Raw genomic sequence first — 19,167 nt, 5'->3', positions numbered from 1 at the left:
AGTCGAAGGACCGTGGATCTCCCTCTGAGAATGGATACCCTGGATAGAGCTTCTCAAACTTTAATGTTCTTGGGATTCCCTTGAGTAGCTGTTAAAAGCAGATTCTGGTTCAGGGGTCTTCAGTAGGCCCAGAAGTCTGCGCTTCTAACCAGCTCCCACGTGATGCTGATACTGCCGGTCTGTGGACCTCACACTCGCGGGTTCACAGCTCTGCCTCGCGCACTGCCAGATAGATGCTCTGAGTCCCGAAAAAGTCACAGTGCGCTCGCAGTCTCTATAATTGAACAAGAGTAAATTTGAAATTAAATGAACCCAGCAAGGTTCTTATTTTTTTCCAAGGTGACCACTGATTTATTTTTTTTAATTTAAATTATTTTTGGTGCTCACATTTTGCTGGTCTTAAGCCTGTAAATAATCCATTACCCGCTGGAAGGGCAAGCGCCCTGCCTAGGCCCCTGCTGCTTTGCTGCCTGGAGAAGGCCCCTCCCCCGTCATTCACTGCCCTATTTTTTCTGTATTCACCCCACCACAAGGACAGGGAACTTTAGCATGGCCTCCTCCCCGCCATGTTAGGACCTGGTGCTGGGGAGCAAGTGGGAGGACAAAGAAGTCTGAAGTCCACAAGGTATCTTCAGTCAAGGAGCCTGAAATGGGAAGTACACAAAAATATCTGTAAAAGTAGCATTACGTTTCTTCATGAAGACAAAAAGCTGGAAACAACCTGAATTCCCATTGATGTGAGAGGGGTTAGCTGAATTATGTAAATCCACACAAGATGCCACCAATGATGGCAGTGCCTGTCTATACTCTATGATTTGAAACAGAACACAATATAAGTACAATATGTGCTTAAGAAAAAGGTCAAGTTACAAATCTTCTCCATACAATAGGATTTATTATGTAAATTGATTTAAATATGCATATATGCTTTATCTCTGTTGCTTGAATTTTCTACATGAGTGTGTATTATCTCTACAGTCAGAAAGACAATGACACTATCTTTAAAACATCTGTTTATTCCACAGGCATGGATTTTAATTTGTGAAGTACCCGCTATCTGCCAGGCATTGGCCCACGTGGCATTGGGGTATATATACTAAGTTGCCTCAGTCTTTGGATCCCGTCTGCCATCTCCAGCCTGATCATTTTAGAATCAAAGAATGTTGGAACTGGTAAAACTCAATCATAACCTTATTTCACAGATGAGGGATCCAAGGCCCAGAGAAGGTGGCTGACTTGCAGAGGGTCACACAGCCAGTTTAGCCCAGAGATAAAAGCCCAGTTTCCTGGCCTTCATCCCAGGCCTTTACAGCCAGGCTACGCTGCTCTCCCCCAAAGCTGAGTATGAATTGTTGTTTGGGTTCTCATGGGGCAGGCGGAGGACAGGGAGTGCTTTTGAATGGCTTGTGTTCTGGAATACCCAGCCCAGGCAAATCCAAAATGAAAGATAAAAGATCTCTGAATAAACTGTCATTAGTGGGGAGGAGCATGACCCTGCACAAGCAGAAAGGCAGCTTTGGTAGTTCTCAGGTCTGTCCATTAAAGATGTTTGCCCTGTGTCACGCTGACAAGCACAAGTCAACCCCTTCGCCACTTTCTATAAGAAATCCAACCACATCAAACACTTTGGGGTTTTTATAGACAATTTCCCAAATGTTTGGGTGCCCACAGAGAGCAATAGCACACAGCACACAGGCCACCGCCCGCCCCTCCTGTCCACCCCCTCCCACTTCTCCTTTCCTGGCCAGCCAACCCTACCCAGTTTCTGATGGCCCCAGTCATCCCTGCAAGGCCCTTCCCAGCAAGGAGAAACTTCCCTCCCAGCTCCCATGAAAATATAATTCTATTTCATTGCTCATAAGGCTTTCGAAGCTTTGAAGTCTAGAGTCTTTGAACTCTGGAACCTTAGCCCTTGAACTAGAATAGCCCTTCAGAATACTTCCGTTCAGTCCCTCTACTCTACAGGTGGAGAAGCCGGTTTCTGGAAAGAGGTCACAGGGTACCCATGGCTTCACCATTGAATCAGAGAACCATTCCTCTCTTTTTCTTTTTTAAAGATTTTATTTATTTGCTTTTAGAGAGAGGGGAATGGAGGGAGAAAGAGAGAAAGAGAAACATTCTTTTGGGGTTGCCTCTCATGTTCCTCAACCAGGGACCTAGCCAGCAATCCAGGCATGTGCCCTGACTGGGAATCAAACCAGTGACCCTTTGGTTCGCAGGGCATCACTCAATCCGCTGAGCCACACCAAGAACCTAGGTTGACATCTCTCCTGGCAGTTGGGTTGTCAGAGGGAGGCCCTGCAAAAGTCAAGCTGAGGGTCGCCTCCAAATTTCCAGGGTAGATCTAACCCAGGCAGATGGATAAGTTCAAGAATGGTCCAGCTCCCAAAGGACCGAGAGGAGGGACAGGCAAGCCAGGTTTCCTAAGCCATGTCCTTGAGTTAGCCCAATCACCCACTTCATGTCTCTTATAGAGAGGTCACTGTCATTATTTTACTGAGGCTCAGGGAGGATCATAGACCTTAGTCAGAGTCACAGGGTGACCATGAGTAGGAGCTGGTCTTCAAATTCAGGTCTGTGCAGATCTAAAGTTTGTTCCTCCAAAACTCAGGGCTCCTCCGTGAAGGCTTACCCTGCTGGTCAGTGGATGTGTGCAGGCTTGCGGCAGGCTGTGGCATTATGGTGGTATGCCCCTTTGAGAGGAAATGGGCCTTTGCCCCTCCAGATGCCTCTGGAGCCCACATAGAAGAGAGAAGTGTGGTGGTCTCTGGAACTTCCTCATCCCACTTAGCAAGGGGGGAAGACCCCCCCAGACTGAATGCCCTGAGACTGGGTCCTAGTCCTAGCTCTGCACCTTGTAACCATGTACCTTTAGGATCCCCTCGTTTGAGGGTTGTTGTGAGGGGTGAAAAAGGCTGACCATAAACCTCGTTCCACTCTACTTTCCTCTCCTTCCTCCTCTGTTCCTTGCCTGGCTTGTGGTCTTTTGGGGCCTCGGTTTCTCCCACAGAGAATGTGGAAGTTTCCTTAGTTGAAGCCACTCCCACGCTGGATACCTTCGAGGTACAATCCAGGGCAATTATTGGGTGATTAGGTGTCTTGTAGGTGTTGCTGTTGGGGTGAAAAGGACCACACCTCCTCTTGAATTCTGTAGGCTCAGGAGTGTTCTAAGATCTGCCTTGTTAACCTGGGTCTGGCTGGCAGCTCCGACACACCGTCCTGACAGTCCACACACTGCTGTGCAGAGGAAGCAAGGAGTCGGCTGGCCCTGGCATGGCTGGTAAGTGGGCGTGGCCTGGGGGGCCTCAGGAGAAGGGGTGTCTGCAGAATGAAACTTTGATCATTGAGTGTTAGGACTGTAGGGCTGCATGATCCCAGAGCTGTTCCCTCAAGTTCGTTAAAACATGGAGGCCCAGAGATAGAAAGAGCCAACCCCAAACCACCCAGCAAGGCTGTGACAGAGCCCTTCCTGGGCTGGAGCCAGGCCTTCACCACACGCCTTGATGAGCAGGAGGAGGGAGGGAGAAGAAAGGGAAGAGTAGAAGAACCGAAATCTTCTCACACCCCGTGTACATGACATGGATCAGAAACATTTCTGGGCAGAATTGGGAATTGTAGGCTGTCTGTGGAGAAGAGGCCCCAAGAGCTGCATCCTTTTCTAATTCCCACCCCAGGGACTCGAGGGCAAGGGCAATTCTGTGTGAAGTAAAAGAGCAATGTAACTTTGAACTCTCAAAAGAACTTGCCCTTGGTGCTTCCGTTTTCTCATCTGTAAAACAGGGATCATAATGCAAATTATCTCACAGGCCTGCAATGAGGAATTGATGGACCAAGTGTGGGCACTTGTAGACAGTACACTTAGAAAATATGCCCCCTGTGGCCCCAGTATAGTGAGGGGCAAATTCCTCTCTCACCATGGGAACTTGTCTGTTAGTTAACAGTTACATATTTCATATCACCTCTGTGGTAGGAGCTGGGGTCCAGGTCTTTAAAGGATGTCTCTAATCCTATGCCTCTTGTTTTCAATTGTTCAGCATCATGTGACCATTCTGTGAGTCAACTCATTTATTTTTTTTACTTTTTACTTTCAAAGGCATGTATTTTAATGTTCTTGTCATATTTGAACATCTTCTTCTTACTGTCCCCTGCCAGTTACAAACATTACTGGCATCTGGCCTGTCTGGTTCTTAGGACAGGTCTGCTCCCTGAGGACCAGGCCTCATACCCCAGTTCACTCCCTGTGCTACAGTTTCGAGAGCTGGAGTAGCTTCTCACTATTAACCCTGGTTTACAGGGGACTAGTTTTGTTTCTTTCAGGATCTGCTTTTCAGAGTTTACCTAGAAGTCCTCTTCCCCATCCATCTTAAACTTAACCAAGTTTAATTGCTGAGAAAGGATTCTCCTAGGAGAAAAGTCAGTGATGAGGGTTCCAATGTCGGGTCTGTTACTAATTTTCTGGGTGACCATTCCTCTCTCTGAACCTCGATCTTTCCATCTGTAAGACATCAGGCCACTTGGGGACCTCCTTCTCAGAGCAGTAGACCAAGCCTACTATGCAGTCTGTGCATGGATGACAGACATCAGATCCTGGATGGAAAGTATGTGCCCTGCACGCTGCTCTTCTCTCCCCCTCTGTCAGAGCTCTTCCCTGCAGGGCCTGGACGTGGCTCAGAATTCTCCTCAGCATAGTTCATGTAGTCCCTACCACTTGATCTGTGTTAATCATTGAAATAAAACCCTTTTGCCATTGTTAAATTGTAATAATCTTTGGCTCAGAAATTCTAAGACCCAGGAAAACTCTCGCCCTGGCCAGGTGGCTCAGTTGATTGGTGCATTGTCCTGTACACAAAGGTTGAAGGTTCGATTGCTGGTGAGGTCACATGCCTAGGTTGTGGGTTTGATCCCCCTCAAGGTGCAAACAGGAGGCAACTAGTCAATGTTTCTCTCTCACATTGATGTTTTCCTCTCTCTTTCTCTCTCTCTCTCCCCCAACCCCACCCTCGCCTTCCTCTCTCTCTAAAAGCAATAATAACACATCCTTGAGTGAGGATTTAAAAAAAAAAAAAAGAATACTCTCTGCAAGGGTGGTTCTGGCTGGGAAATTGGGTTGGAGTGGATGGGCCACTGCCTACCAATGAGAGACAGGCCAGCAACTTCCAACAGGACTGGAAAGAAAAGGGAGATTGGGCAGTGGCCCCAGGCAACACCCCAATTAATCATTTAGCTGTGGAGGTCAGGTGCCCATGATGCACATTAAGGAGAGGGTCATAATGGGGCCCATTAAAAACCAATTATGTGGAGTCCAGAGTCTGAGAAATGTCACTGGCTTCAGCAAATCTTCCTGGTTTCAGTCCAACTGGCTGCTATTCTCGGGCTGGGACAGAGTTCTGGGGAGGAAAGCATCATCAGCAATTTGGTGTCTCCGAAGGCAGGAGGAAGAACAGCTGGAGTGAGCTAAGGCTGGGGTGGGAGGCAGTCTTCCGCTCACAGAGCCTTCCCTCCAACTAGGACTCTTTCTTGGGCTGATCTCTGGGGGAAGCTGTTGAGCAAGTGAGCTAGAGAGAAGACGGGGTTGTCAGGGATTGGGGGATGGGACCTTGGATGCCAGACTCCTGGTTGTGGGCATGTTGGGTCCTGAGCAGGGGACACGGCAGGCTGACTGCTGTGCAATCAGAAAAGTCTCTTCCCTTGGCGGAGCCTCCGTTTCTTCATAGTAATGTAACAGGATGGATTGAACTGGTGCGGCTAAAAATGTTCTGAAGCTGTTGGGGTCAATCAATAATTTAAGCAAGAGGTGGAGAGGAAGGAATAAAGAGAAAAACAGTGTGTATAAGAATCAAGAGGAAAGAACCAAAGAGAAGAGGGGAAGATTTGAGGAGAGAAGGAGGCAACAATGGAAAACCCCACCTATTGGCCTTGTCACTGCAGACTCGGCACTGTGCTGGGTACCCTGTAAGTAAGGAGCCCACTCAGCCTGCTTGAAGCTTTTTGTCCTGGAGTGTTTATTACTGGCTTCTCCTTTCACTCTCAGAATTTCCAGATTTAAGTGATATATTTTCTCACCACCCTGTTTATAGTCATTACCTCATCCTCCCTAAACTCGATGAGGGAGGCATTATTATTTCTACTTTTCAGGAAAAGAAATCTGAACTTCAGAGAGGTCCATTTAACTTATCCAGAGCCCACAGCCAATAAGTGGAAGATTCAGGAGAACAGTGGAAAGGCAGCCAGGACTTCTTGTGCAAATACTGAAAATATGATTAATAACATGCACATTTAGTGTGTACATAATGGGTGCTGGTACTGTGCTGAGCACTTCGATGAATTGATTCATTTAATCCTCACAACTCAAGGAGACAGCTATTATCACCCATATTTTCACCAGGAGACTGAGGTTGAGAGAGGTTTGATCACATGCCTCAAGTCACACAGCCAACACGTCACAAAGTCTGCCTCTAAAATCAAGTTCCTAATGGCTGTGCAGAGTGGAAGGTGGGAGAAAGGGTACAGGGCAGCAAAGCTGGAGGGGGCGAGAGACTTTGGGGTGACAGGGTACATGGAGAGAGAGCTCTTATGGCATCCCTCTCTCCTTGTGTCTGGTGGGCACAGCCTCAGGCCTGGGGTCCTTGAGCTCAGGGCTGGTAGCTCACCCTGCATATAACCCAGGGTGGGGGCCCAGGGACTAACAACCTGTCAACTATTCTGTCCTCAAAGCCTCAGGTGTGCTGTCAACCAGAGGGTTCCCAGATGTGACATTGCCTCTTCCATCCCTTCCTTGGTGCCCACTTTGAAGGGGAGGCAGGTATTGTGGGGAGGGGCTGAGAGGAGTCCTGGGGTATCAGAGGCACTCGACTTGGAAAACCACAGATGATCCAACCCCTAAGAATCCTGGGTCATTTTTCAGGTAAGAAAACTGAGGCTCAGAGGGAAGCAATTTAGCCTGAGTCCCACATGGAACCAGTGGCAGGTTGGCCTGCCTGGACTCAAGCCACACACTCCACCCACCTCCAGGACCCAAGGAAGTTAGGATGAAAAGGCAGGTTTCAGAATGTGACAGTTTGATGGAGAGGAATTATGGATGGGTGGAGAAGCTGGGGCATGAGTGCTGATCCTTGGGGGTGTGCCCAGAAGCTGGTGAGCATCAGCTCCCCTTTTCACACCCCCATCCCAGCCACGGGACAGCGAGGGACATTCATCATTCATCCAACCCATGTTCACTGAGCACCTACTATGCCCTGGGTCCTGAGCCACCTGAGCCAGGTCCGAACAACCCAGAGAGAATGAGCCCCAGGCCTCGCCTTCAGGGGGCTTACAGTCTAGTGGAGGAGGGAGACATGTAAGCAACGAACTATAACTGGGCTTCCTTGATGATTGACTTGGGGCAATCAAATAGTCTCAGAGAGCAGAACTTGAGCTGAGTACAGAGAGGAGGTGATATTAGATTTATTTCAGTAGTGGGTTCTGGACCCTGGCCCTGAGCTGCCTATACATCGGCTCCCCTTCTTGGTGCTTATTCGTCTCCATGAGGGCTAGGGCAGGATTGGCTGTAATCACCAGAACAATTGCTTTCTCCCTGCAGGATCCTGGCCTGTATATCAGCCCACAAATGCCAGGTCACGGGAGTGCAATGCTAATGAGCACAGATTACTTAGATCACCAAAAGAGCAGCTCTGGGGACAGCTCACACAGGGACCAGCGCAGTGACCTCCTGGGATAAGGCAGGTGTAGAGCTGGTGGCAGGTCAGGGTTTCTTCTTGGTAATAGTTCTGCAAAATTGTCAAGGGGCAAAAGGAACAGCTGTGTTTCTTCTGTGGCAGTAACAGGACAGAGTAGGGACAAATGGGGACAAGTAGAACAAGAAAAAAGACCTTGGTTTAGTGGAAGGAAGACCTTTTTCAATATCTGGGTAGTGAATGAACTGCCTCTCGGAAGTGTGCAAACTGGAACCACGATCGTGTATCCGCTGAGAACTTGACCCTGGGCAGGAAGTTGCAAGGGAGATGATCTTTGAGATCCAGGGATAATGATAATAATGACAGTTCTGACTCATCCTGCCCCTCTTATCCCCCTGTGATGAGGTTTCATATGCCCAGAGGGTGATGAGGGCTGGTTTGGGCTGTTACAGGGAAAGGGGAAGCCAAGGAGGAATTACCAGGGCATGAACCCATGGCCCAGGATCCAAGAATCTGCCACACCTGTAAGCCAGCACCGCCCCCCTTGTAAGGGCTCTTGGGCATGCCAGAGCTAAGATAATTACAACCCAATAACCTCATCCCCTGCGCCTGACTCATTCCTTAAAAAAAAAAAAAGAATGTATGAATGAAATTGCATTCTCTTCTGGCCTGTCCCAACATAGGTCATGACTTGTCTTAGGGGGCTTCAGCTCCAGTGTGCCCTCAGACAAGAAGTCCCTTTCTTTCCATCTGTGGGTCTTAGTTTCTGTCAATAAAATGGAGATGTGGGCTTCTAATGGTCCTTCCAGCCCTGCTGCTACTATTAGATCAGCCAATCCTGTGTACGAGGTAAGGGGTGTTCCTGCCTGAGTTTTCGGACTAAACAGAGGCTGTTCAAAGTCAAAGTTCTGAGATTTGAGAGATCTTTTCCTGCCCAAGAACTCAATGGGAAAGCTTCAGTCCTACTTTCAAGTGTGAGAACTGGCAAGCCATGAGGAAGTCCCCTGCCACACAGGGGCGCTGTTGAGCAGAGGTCCTGTACAGTTCAGGCTCAACCCACCACAGCAGTGGCTGTTGGGGCTCCCAAGCTTGGGATACACGTGTCAGCCGCGTAAGTTCCTATTCATGTGTTCAGTCATTATCCCCAGACCATGATGCCAGGCTAGCTAGAACTAGCCTTTTCCAAGAATCTCAGGCCTAGGTATTGAGACTAGCACCAGCCCACTCTTCATGAATGGAGACCTGTTCGAAGGCTTTTACAGTCTGGACAAGAGAGATGCCAGTAGCTTGGTCTAGGATAGCAGTGGAAACAGAGACATGGGATGGATTCAGGGCATCTTTTGGAGGTGGTACCATGTCAACTTGATGATGGATTAGATAAGGAATGTGAGAGGGAAGGGGAATCAAAGAAAATTTCCTGGTTTGTCCCTGGGCCCCAGAACAGATGGGATGCCATCCACCAAGATGGGAAAATCCGAGACTTGGGGGTGGAGCAGGCAAGAAATCAAGAGTTCAGCATGTTAGGTTAGATTTGCCTAGAAGACCACCAAATGGAGATTTGAGTAGATAGTTGAATATATTGTTTGGATTTCAAAGGAGAAGTCAGAGTGGAGATGTAAACTTGAATGATAACAGTAGCAAACTTCCGTCAAGACCACTTCACTTTGTCAAAAAAAAACTTCCAATAATAGTGAACCTCAAAAGGCAAGATTTTAGGGGTCTCATTCTTTTCCTCCTGAGATGCTTCTTAATAAAGGCACCCATTTTAGAGGATATTGCCTGACTCACAGGAAGCATGAATGTGTTAGCTATTAATCTTATTATTCTTATTATCATGGCTGGGGGCAGGTGGGGGCAGGGTGGCTTTCACATTACCTGGGGCAGCATTACCCAGCTGAAGTAGATAGAAACGGATGGAGGGAGTGGATACTTGGGCTGAAGCTGCGTATGCCCCTCACCTGTCCCCTGGAGAAAACCCCATCCACTTCAAGACCATCTAAACGCCACCTCCTCAAGCAAGCCCAAAGTTTCAGCCCTGAGCTCAGATTTGCTTCTCTACACACCTTGCTTGTCACCCTACAGACCCAGCAAGGCCCATGTTTTATATTTTCTTTCAGCTCCATGCACTTGGCCTTGACAACAGGTATGAGAATGATAATTAGTTATTTGTGAACTCATCTATTTCAGTGTCACCCTTGCTCATCTGGAATATAATGCTCTTGTTCTTGGGGCTCCAGTCTGGCACAGAGAATATACAGTTAATCCCCATATTTGCAAACTCCATGTTTGCAAATGAGCCTACTCGCTAAAATTTATTTTAACTCTAAGTCAATATTCTTGGTGCTTCATGGCCATTCAGTCATGTGCAGAGTGATGAAAAATGGGGTCGCCTAACCTGCATGCTCTGCTCTTTCTACTTTTGCTCTTGTACTACAAACAAATTTCCTTTTGCAGTCTATTCAATGCCATGCTTTCTGCCTTTTTTTTTTTTTTTTTTTGTAATTTTGCTGTTTAAAATGGCCCCAAACATAGTGCTGAAATGCTATGCACAGGAAGGCTACAGTGTGCCTTATGGAGAAAACATGTGTTAGATAAGCTTCATTCAGGCATCAGTTATATGGCTATTGTCCATGAGCTTAATGTTACCAAATCAGTAATATATTAAATAAGGTCCCTTCAAACAGAAACACACATAAAACAAGGTTAAGTAATGAACAGCTGATGAAAAAGTTGTGACCAGAGGCTCACAGGAACCCAGCCCTGTTCTTTCCCCAGAAGCAGTGGTTCAGTGCTCACTAATTCAGCGTTCATGGAGCCTTTGCAGAACGTAACTACCACAAAATAACCAGAATTCACTGTAAAGGACAAGCAGTGCTTGCAGGAGCACATGGCCGGCAGGTTAAAGCAGATGGGAGGGCATGGATGAGAAACGTGACAAGGGCTTTGCCTCATTGCCATCCTCTCCTGGCTCAGGGGTCAGAGTTGCCAAGGTGGACTGGCAGCGGTCAATGAATGGTGCTGCCCACCACACCCAGGAGTACCCCGGCCCGGAGCTGGTGGTTCGCAGGGGCCAGATGTTCACCTTCACACTGGAGCTGAACTGTCCCCGGGACTGCAAGGAGACGCTCATCTTCACGGTAGAGACAGGTAACCGGCTCACAAGCAACCTCCACTGGTCTGTACTCAGAAACACTTGTCTTGTGACCAGTGACCTGAGACCCTGTGGTCATTAGCCCAGACTTGAGGGGAAGCAAATCCCTAGAGCTGAGATGAGCCCTGAATCCTGGAAGCTTTTGATGACAGCTTTCTGGGGGTGGCTGAGAGGTACTGCCAGCAGGCAGTGGGAGAGACGAGATGACAACTCTGGAATCTTGAGGATATTATGGAATCCACAGCTTTGGGAGGTATGGGAAATCAGCAGGCACTTCTGGAGCCGGAGCTTTTCTTCCTGGCCAGGCCAAAGGCAGACTTTGGTCTCAAAGGTCCTGCCACTTTCTCTTAAGTGATCCAGGAGGGGGGTGGGAATCCGGACAGCTGAGTGCCCCATCCTGCCACTGGCCCTCTTATGTCTCGGTCAGGTCCTCCCCACAACAGTGCCCCAGCAGTTCAGCGGGTGAAAGCTGCACTTCCAGGTTTGCAGCATTTCCTCTTCTCTGGCGCTGGGTTTCCTACGGTGACTGGGGCTCCTGATTCCCTCCCCTCTCCTCCAGGACCACAGGCTTCCGAGGCTCTCCACACCAAAGCTGTGTTCCAGACATCAGAGCCGGAGGTGGGAAATGCCTGGGCAGCAGTGAAGGAGGCTCAGGAGGAGAACACAGTGACCATCGGCCTCACCAGCCCTCCCAGTGCCGTCATTGGCCGCTACCTGCTGAAATTCCGGGTTTCCTCTCGCAGGAAGCACAGTGACAGGAAGCTGGGGGAGTTTGTTCTCCTTTTCAACCCATGGTGCTCAGGTAAGAGCTGCCAAGTCCAAGGCAGAAGTTTTCCTGGAAGTGGTCCTAGAGGAGGGCCTGCCCTTGGAGGGAGCCTGGGAGTCAGGCTAATGGACAGGGAGGCGAATGCCCCAAGCCTGGCTTAGGCGGCGGTGGGCTCCAGGCAGGGGACCCTGGCAGCAGGAGCTCCACAGGAGCTGGTGCCAGAGGGGCAGGACTCGGTGCTTCCTGGTGTGCAGAGGCCAGTGGGCAGGGAAGGGGCCTGATGGCAGGAGAGGCCCAGGAGTGGGTAAGACCTGGGCTTTAGCCATCAGACAGCCTTGGTTCAGCCCCAGCTCTGCTGTTGCTGCCCTCTGTGAGTCTGTTTTCTCATCTGTAATATGAGAATAACATCGCCTACCTCTTAGGGTTATGGTGAGAATTCATAGCACTAATGCTTGTAATGTATAAAGCACAGCATAAGGGGTACTGGGGTCAGTATTCTTACTAGTATTTAAGAAATATGAGGCTGCTGTAGGCATCAGTTAGATCACCCGGAGGCACCAGGACCCCTAAAATCTCTGAGTCTTAGGCTGGGTTGGGGTTGGTCCCTGCCTGAGGCAAGATCGGCCGAGTGGAATGGAGGTTGGCCTCTAGGCAGCCCGGGAGCCCAGCAAGCCCTTTCGGCCTCCCCTGCCCCAGTCAGCCTCCCAGCCCCATCCTGCAGCTGACCCCTGATGTAGCCCCTTCCCCAGGCTGGCAAGGCCAGAGCCGCAGCCCACGCTGGGCCTGATGACTGCTTTTCAGAGGATGACGTGTTTCTGGCCTCAGAGGAAGAGAGACAGGAGTACGTGCTCAATGACAGCGGGATCATCTTCCGAGGAGTGGAGAAGCACATCCGAGCCCAAGGCTGGAACTTCGGGCAGGTCTCCAGGGGCACAGGCCAGAAGGGGGGCCGTGGGCTGGGGCCGTGCAAAAACCTAGCCAAGGAGAACTTTTGTCTGCTCACTTCTTCCCAGGAGGGACAAGCTCTCTGACTCTTAGAGCAAATTCATTCGTTCATTTATTCATTCATTCACTTACTATTAGTTGCATCAGGGCTGTGCTGGGTCCTTGGGGAGGCAAAAGCTTTGGATATAATTTGGGAACAGAACTGGTCAGAGCTGCTATAGAAAGGTAAATAGCTTAGACCAAGGGTTCTCAATCTCAAGCATGTGCCAGCGTCATACAGAAGGCTCCTTGAAACACGTGGATGGCTGGATTCCACCCCCAGAGCGGCTGATTCAGTAGGTTGGGGCGGGGGCGGGGAGGACATTGAGAATTTACATTTCTAACAAGTTCCCTGGTGATGCCATGGCTTCTGGTCTGGGGCCACACTTGAGAGCCACTGGCTTAGTTAAAGTTACAATACCAGGTGCGATGGGCAGAGGAAAGTCAGGGGAGTAGAGAGAGGAGAAGAGGAAATTCAGAAGAGCATGAAAGAAAATGCCAGCCATCCCAGGGATTGTGGAAGGCATCGTGGCATCTGGGCTGGGCATCCAAAGTTGGGTGGCGTCTGGACAGGCAGAGGAAAGACAGATAGAGCAACGTGGAGATGGGAAGTCAGTGGGTAGCTGAGGTTCCACTAGAGGAGTTTGGCCTGCCTGGGCTCCGGGTGCCCGACCAGAAGGGTGGCCAGGCAAGTTAAGCACCTTGACTGCCGATCTGAGGAGCAGGAGTGGAAAGCATTTAGGGCTCAGGGGCTGAGCAGGGATGATACACTGGAGAGTTTAGGATCCACCTAAGGGGTAACCACTTCTCAGCATCTACCTCTTATTGTCATGTGGAAAGTGAGGGTCCCCAGACCTTGCAACTTTTCAGAGACTAGAAATTTTAATTTGTATGTAAAAGTCTCCCAGGTTTTAAATGAATCCCCCAGTTTGTCAATTAATTCAAATACAGTTGAAAAAAAAAATCATAGAAACCAAACGAGTAGGCCAGTGGGGTAGGTGTGATTCTAGAGCCACAAGTACACCACAATACTACAATACCTGCTGTGTGTGCCGGGAGCCGTGGGAGCTCTGGGGTGGGGGCAGCTACTGAACAGAAGAGGACAGGATCAAGATTGAGCTTCTGGTTCCCAGATGACTTTTTTTTTTAAGATTTTATTTATTTATTTTTAGAGAGAGGGGAAGGGAAGGAGAAAGAGAGGAAGAGAAGCATCAATGTGCAAGTTGCCCCCCGCATGACCCCAGCGGGGGACCTGGCCCAAAACCCAGGAATCAAACCAGCGACCTTTCAGTTCACAGGCCAGTGCACAACCCAATGAGCCACACCTACCAGGGCTCCCAGATGACTCTTTAAAGAAGGGTTTCTGAGACTCGGGAATGCCCTGTGGTGACCTTGGGGGTTTGGGGGAGGCAAACTCCCCTGCACAACACAAGTGACTGACTGGGTGAAGGTCATGGGAGGGTCTAGAATATGGTTGAGGCTCTGGCCTCTAAGCACAGCCTTTCTGGGGACAGTTTGAAGAGGACATCCTGAACATTTCCCTCTCAATCCTGGACCGAAGCCCCAGTCACCAAAAAGACCCAGCCACCGATGTGTCCTGCCGCCATGACCCCATCTACATCACCAGGGTCATCAGTGCTATGGTAAGGAGCCCCACCTTCCCTGCATACACACTCCCTCGTGGATCCCAGGCCAACCCCAGGGCCACACGCAAGTCACCTCTTGTTTCAATTCTCTATTGCTGCCCAAGAAACCACCCAAAAACTCAGTGATGTAAAACAACCACTTATTATGCTTACAGTTTTACAGATCAGGGACTTGGGCAGGATGGCTTTTCTCTGCTCCAAGATGCTTCAGCTGGGGTTGTCTAGATGGCTGCAGGTGTCTGGGATGGTTTGATGGAACCATGTATCTGGGGCCTTGTTCCCAGCAGTCAATGTGTCCTTGGTCTCTCCCATGCCGTGCCTGCTGGAGCTGGAATGTGAGGGCAGCTTGTTCACTCTGGTGTCTGGCTCTGGGCTGGGAGAGCGGGAAGGGCTGGGGCTGGCCAGTCATCGCTCTATCTCTCCATGAAGCCTTTCCATGTGGCTAGGTTGGGTTTCCTCAGAGCGCGGAAGTCTCAGTGTAATCAGGCATGACACCTGGCTTCTCCCCAAGAGATTGTTCCAGAAAGAGAAAGTAGGAGCTGCCAGCTGCATAAGGCCTGGGCCTGCAGACTGGCACAGCATCACTTCCTCCATAGTCATTGGTTAAAGCAGTCAAGGGCCAGCCCAGATTTGGGGAGAAGGTACACAGACCCACCTTCCTGGGGAAGGGCTGCCATCTTTAATCCATTACATGCCACAGTCCTTTCTCCACAAAAAATAGCAAGAGGGCCTTTTATCTCCCTCTAAGAAAGCAAGTGTTAAGGTGATTAAGTGGGCCTTATGATTCCAAAAATGGACAAAGCTGTTTTTCTCATATCTGATGCTCTCAATTCCTCAAGACCTCAGAGGGATGTTGGAGCACAGAGACTCAAAAGCAGTGACCCGTGCTGACAGTAGAGCACTGTGGCCCTATGGAACAAGTCCTGAGCTCCTTTTACTAACTTGCTGAGTGATCTGGGAAAGTCCTTTAACCTCTCTGAATCTCTCTCATTTTTTTTTATCTGAAAACAAAAGGAAAATAATATTAATAGAAATTACTTTAAACAGGTTAATATAATTTGCCCAAAGCCTTTAGGATAGTGCTCACAGTAAGCATTTAATGAATGTTGGCTGTCTCTATAATTATTACATGACCCACAGTCCCCAAAACACCCCATTTAAAACAGGAAATGCTCTAAAACTAGATGATTTTCAACAATAGAAAATCCTAAAGGAAAATAATTGCAAGTAATAAGTAGTAGCAAAAAGTAGATATTTTAAGACAGTAGATGACCCGGATTTTCAGACACTTGAAAAGCAAGGAGTGGCCACAAATGACTGGGTGATCCAACGTTGGAGCCCTGCCAGGTGGTGGACCCATGCCCTCATCTGCCCAGGTGAACAGCAACAATGACCGAGGCGTGGTTCAAGGCCAGTGGCAGGGCAAGTACGGCGGCGGCACCAGCCCCCTGCACTGGCGTGGCAGCGTGGCCATTCTGCACAAGTGGTTCAAGGGCAGGTACAAGCCAGTCAAATACGGCCAGTGTTGGGTCTTCGCTGGAGTCATGTGCACAGGTACCGAGGGAAAGAAGGTCCCCCATCCTGGGCCTGTTCTCTCATTTGTGTTCATTTGCATATATTTGAATAGATCCTCTTCTCCCTCCAAAAGAATCCAATCTTTCTTTATTGGTGATGGGGAACTAGAAGTCTTGTTAATGATGAAAGAAACCAGATAGTTCATTTATGAGACTGTTGACCATTTGTTTTGCAGGAGTCCCACCTCCCTCTGCCTGGAACTCAATGAGAGCCCTTGGGCAAATCCTTTGGCTCCAAGGCCCCTAGTCCCCTCAGGCTGTTACATGGCTTCCAAGGTCCTGCCAGCCTTGAAGCCTGTCTCTTCAAAAGGAGGAGATGAGAGTAGTGTCTCCAGAAGTCCCCTGAAAGAATGTGCAGGAGATGGTGGTGTTTCTGAGAGTGGAGACAGGAGTCTCGCCCCTGACAAAGCAGACAGAGATAAGGAGAACCCTGTAGCTAGAAATGAGGGGGCAGCCTGCTTGGGGAGCCAGACCCCTCCCCTGTCCAGGGCCCTGGCCTACTTCTGGAACCTCACCAACCTCCTCCTCTCAGTCCTTAGGTGCTTGGGGATCGCAACACGGGTTGTGTCCAACTTCAACTCTGCCCATGACACGGACAGGAACCTGAGTGTGGACAAATACGTGGACTCCTTTGGGCGGACCCTGGAGGACCTGACAGAAGACAGCATGTGGTGGGTCCCAGGGGCTTCCTGAAGCAGACCTGGATCTGGAGCCGGGCTCTCTGGAGATGGAGTGAGAGGCACCCTTTGGGGGGAGGGGGTGGTAACAGGTGGGTGACTCTGCTGAGAAGCAGGGGTCTTTGGACATGTGACTCAGAGATCAGGAAGGGGTGGGGCTCAAGATCAGATTGCCTTCAATCCCAGGACCTCCCCTCTGTAAGACAAAGCCTTCCCCAGAGTCCTGTGATGGAGGAGCCAAGATTCCTCCCACATAGTTACCTCTGTATCACGTGCCTGCTTCTCTCTCAGCTGCCTGGGCACAGCCTGCGTGTCGCAGGTGGAAAACAGCCTCCTTCTCAGCTCAAACAAAACTCTTCACACAAAGCTTTAACAAATTAATATTAGTTTTTTAAGAGAGGAAACACATTCATGTGCTTTCACATTCCAAATGTACAAAATGAGTCACAGGGTAAGTCTCCCTGCCACCCAAGTCCAGCCTCCCTGTCCTCCTCCCAGAGGCTGCACTGTGATAAGCTTCTTCCATCTCTTTCCAGAGAGAGGCTCTGCAGGCACAAGAACACACACATACATAGTCCCCTTGCACCCCTGCCTTTTACTATAGGCAGCATTGTGTAATAAGGCATACCTCTTTTTGCATTTCACTTTACTATGCTTCACAGATGTTGCATCTTTTTAATATTGTATTTATTTATTTATTGAGAGGTGAAGGAGGGGGAAAGAGAGTGAGAGAAACATTGATGTGTGTAAGAAACATCCGTTGGTTGCCTCTCTCACGCCCCCTACTGGGGACCTGGCCCACAACCCAGGCATGTGCTCTGACTGGGAATCGAACCGGTGACCTTTAGGTTCGCAGGCCGGTGCTCAATCCACTAAGCCACACCAGTCAGGGCAGATTTTGTATTTTCGACAAATTGAAAGCAAGATCCTCCATCAACAAAAAGATTTCAACTCGCTTTATTGTGATACTTAACTTTATTGCGGTAGTCTGGAATCAAACCCACAACATCTTCAAAGTATGCCTGTACTGTTCATCTTCCTCATACATTTAACAATTTCATGTCACTACATTTAAAGTTTCCTTATATTTTGTAGTGTGCAAAATAATAATATCACAATAGTCTGTGCCAGGGCCAGTTCTAAGTGCTAGACATATACTCACTCATATACTCCTCCGAACAACCTTGTGAGCAAGCTAGTATTATTATCTCTGTTTTGCAGATGAGACGACCAAGCACAGAGAGGCTAAGTAACTTGTCTAAGGCCACACAGCTAGTGAGTGGATAAGCAAGGGTATAGAACTGGTCTGCCTATAAATTGTATGGGAAAAATCATTGTTTATCTAACCATCTGCCATGGATGGACCAAACGGTTGCCTTTTATAAACAGGGCTTCAGTGAGAAACCTTATCCGAAAGTCGTTTAGACCCATTTTAGTTGTCACATAAGTCAACTCTCTAAAGTGCAGGGGAAACTGTGAATAGCACACCAGACAGAACACAGACAGCCCGGGCAACCCCAGTCCTAGAATGCCCTCACCAGCCCCCCAGGGAACGTGCCCAGGAGCCCTCACCCCAGCCTGGCTCCAGCCTCACGTCACCTCTTTGCCCCTCTTCTCCCCGTTCCTTCTTCTTTTGCTTCTCTTCACTCCCTCCCCCTGCAGGAGAACCACAGCAATTACACTCTGCTTTCCTCATGCAGGAGGGACTGGCACTTCTTTTGGATGTTGAGGCCTCTGTCACCATGCAGATGATCTCTCTCCTCCTTTTAGCCCCCGATGCTAATCAAGATATTTCCCCAAAGGCCATTACCTACCTAACAAGGGTTCGGAGACCAGCTGTCAAGATGCCAAGTCGGGTCAACCAGGGTTTCTCTCTGCTGCTTCCTTACTGTGTGACCCAGTGTCACTTTTTCTAGTCTCAGTTTCATCTTTAACACAGGAAACTTAAAGTCTGAATGCCTTACCAAGAACTACAGAATAGCATAATCTGAACCTTACTTACATCCATCCCATGCTTGCTATAGCCCAGAGATACTTACATACTTTCTGTTCCTCAAACACACTAAGCTTCTTTTTTTTTTTTTTTGTCTCAAGAGCTTTTGTGCATGCTATTCCTTCTGCCTGGAACACTGTTCCCATCACTCTTCCTCTGGCTAATTCTTTCTCCTTTAAGTTCAGCTTAGATGTCACTTACCTACAGTAGGTCTCCAGCAGTTATTCTCTATCTCAGGTGCCTCCTTTCACAGTGTGTATTGTTATTTGCATCTGTTTTATTCATCTGCTTACTTAAGGTAAACTACACGAGGGTAAGGATCATCTGCCTTGTTTAAAGTTGCATTTCTGGTATCTCGAACAATAGGTTCTTGATGCACGCACCCACACACGCACAACAGGTTGTTATCAGCACAGCTGAATGGATGGCTCACAAGATTCAGACACAGCGCTCTTGCAGAATATCGGCCCAGGGACTGGCTTGCACTAGGAACTTGCCCTGCCAAGCCCTCTGTGCTCACTGTAGACCACCCTTCCCCGTCCTCTCTCTGTGGCAGGAATTTCCATGTCTGGAACGAGAGCTGGTTCGCCCGGCAGGACCTGGGGACCTCTTACAATGGCTGGCAGGTTCTGGATGCCACCCCCCAGGAGGAGAGCGAAGGTACGGGCTCAGCCAGGTGAGTTCCAGACTCCTGCTCTACCTT

At 49.1% G+C, this 19,167-nt stretch overlaps 1 protein-coding gene across 1 annotated transcript in view; it reads left to right on the top strand.

Annotated features, from left to right (window-relative positions):
* The first annotated feature begins 3,210 nt into the window (after window positions 1-3,210).
* TGM6 (transglutaminase 6) overlaps window positions 3,211-19,167 on the top strand; it is a 29,881-nt gene continuing 13,924 nt past the window's right edge. The window contains exons 1-8 of the mRNA XM_090285237.1: window positions 3,211-3,280; window positions 10,647-10,820; window positions 11,384-11,626; window positions 12,392-12,510; window positions 14,089-14,217; window positions 15,597-15,774; window positions 16,327-16,465; window positions 19,021-19,124. Of these exons, the coding sequence (XP_090141363.1) occupies window positions 3,274-3,280; window positions 10,647-10,820; window positions 11,384-11,626; window positions 12,392-12,510; window positions 14,089-14,217; window positions 15,597-15,774; window positions 16,327-16,465; window positions 19,021-19,124 (1,093 nt within the window). The 5' untranslated portion in view covers window positions 3,211-3,273. The remainder of the gene's footprint in view (window positions 3,281-10,646; window positions 10,821-11,383; window positions 11,627-12,391; window positions 12,511-14,088; window positions 14,218-15,596; window positions 15,775-16,326; window positions 16,466-19,020; window positions 19,125-19,167) is intronic.

Source organism: Furipterus horrens, unplaced genomic scaffold, assembly GCF_987537825.1.
Source record: "Furipterus horrens unplaced genomic scaffold, mFurHor1.1.pri manual_scaffold_8, whole genome shotgun sequence".
Classification (NCBI taxonomy): Eukaryota; Metazoa; Chordata; class Mammalia; order Chiroptera; family Furipteridae; genus Furipterus; species Furipterus horrens.
Note: the sequence above shows the minus strand (reverse complement) of the source record. Positions and strands in the feature narration are given on the sequence as shown.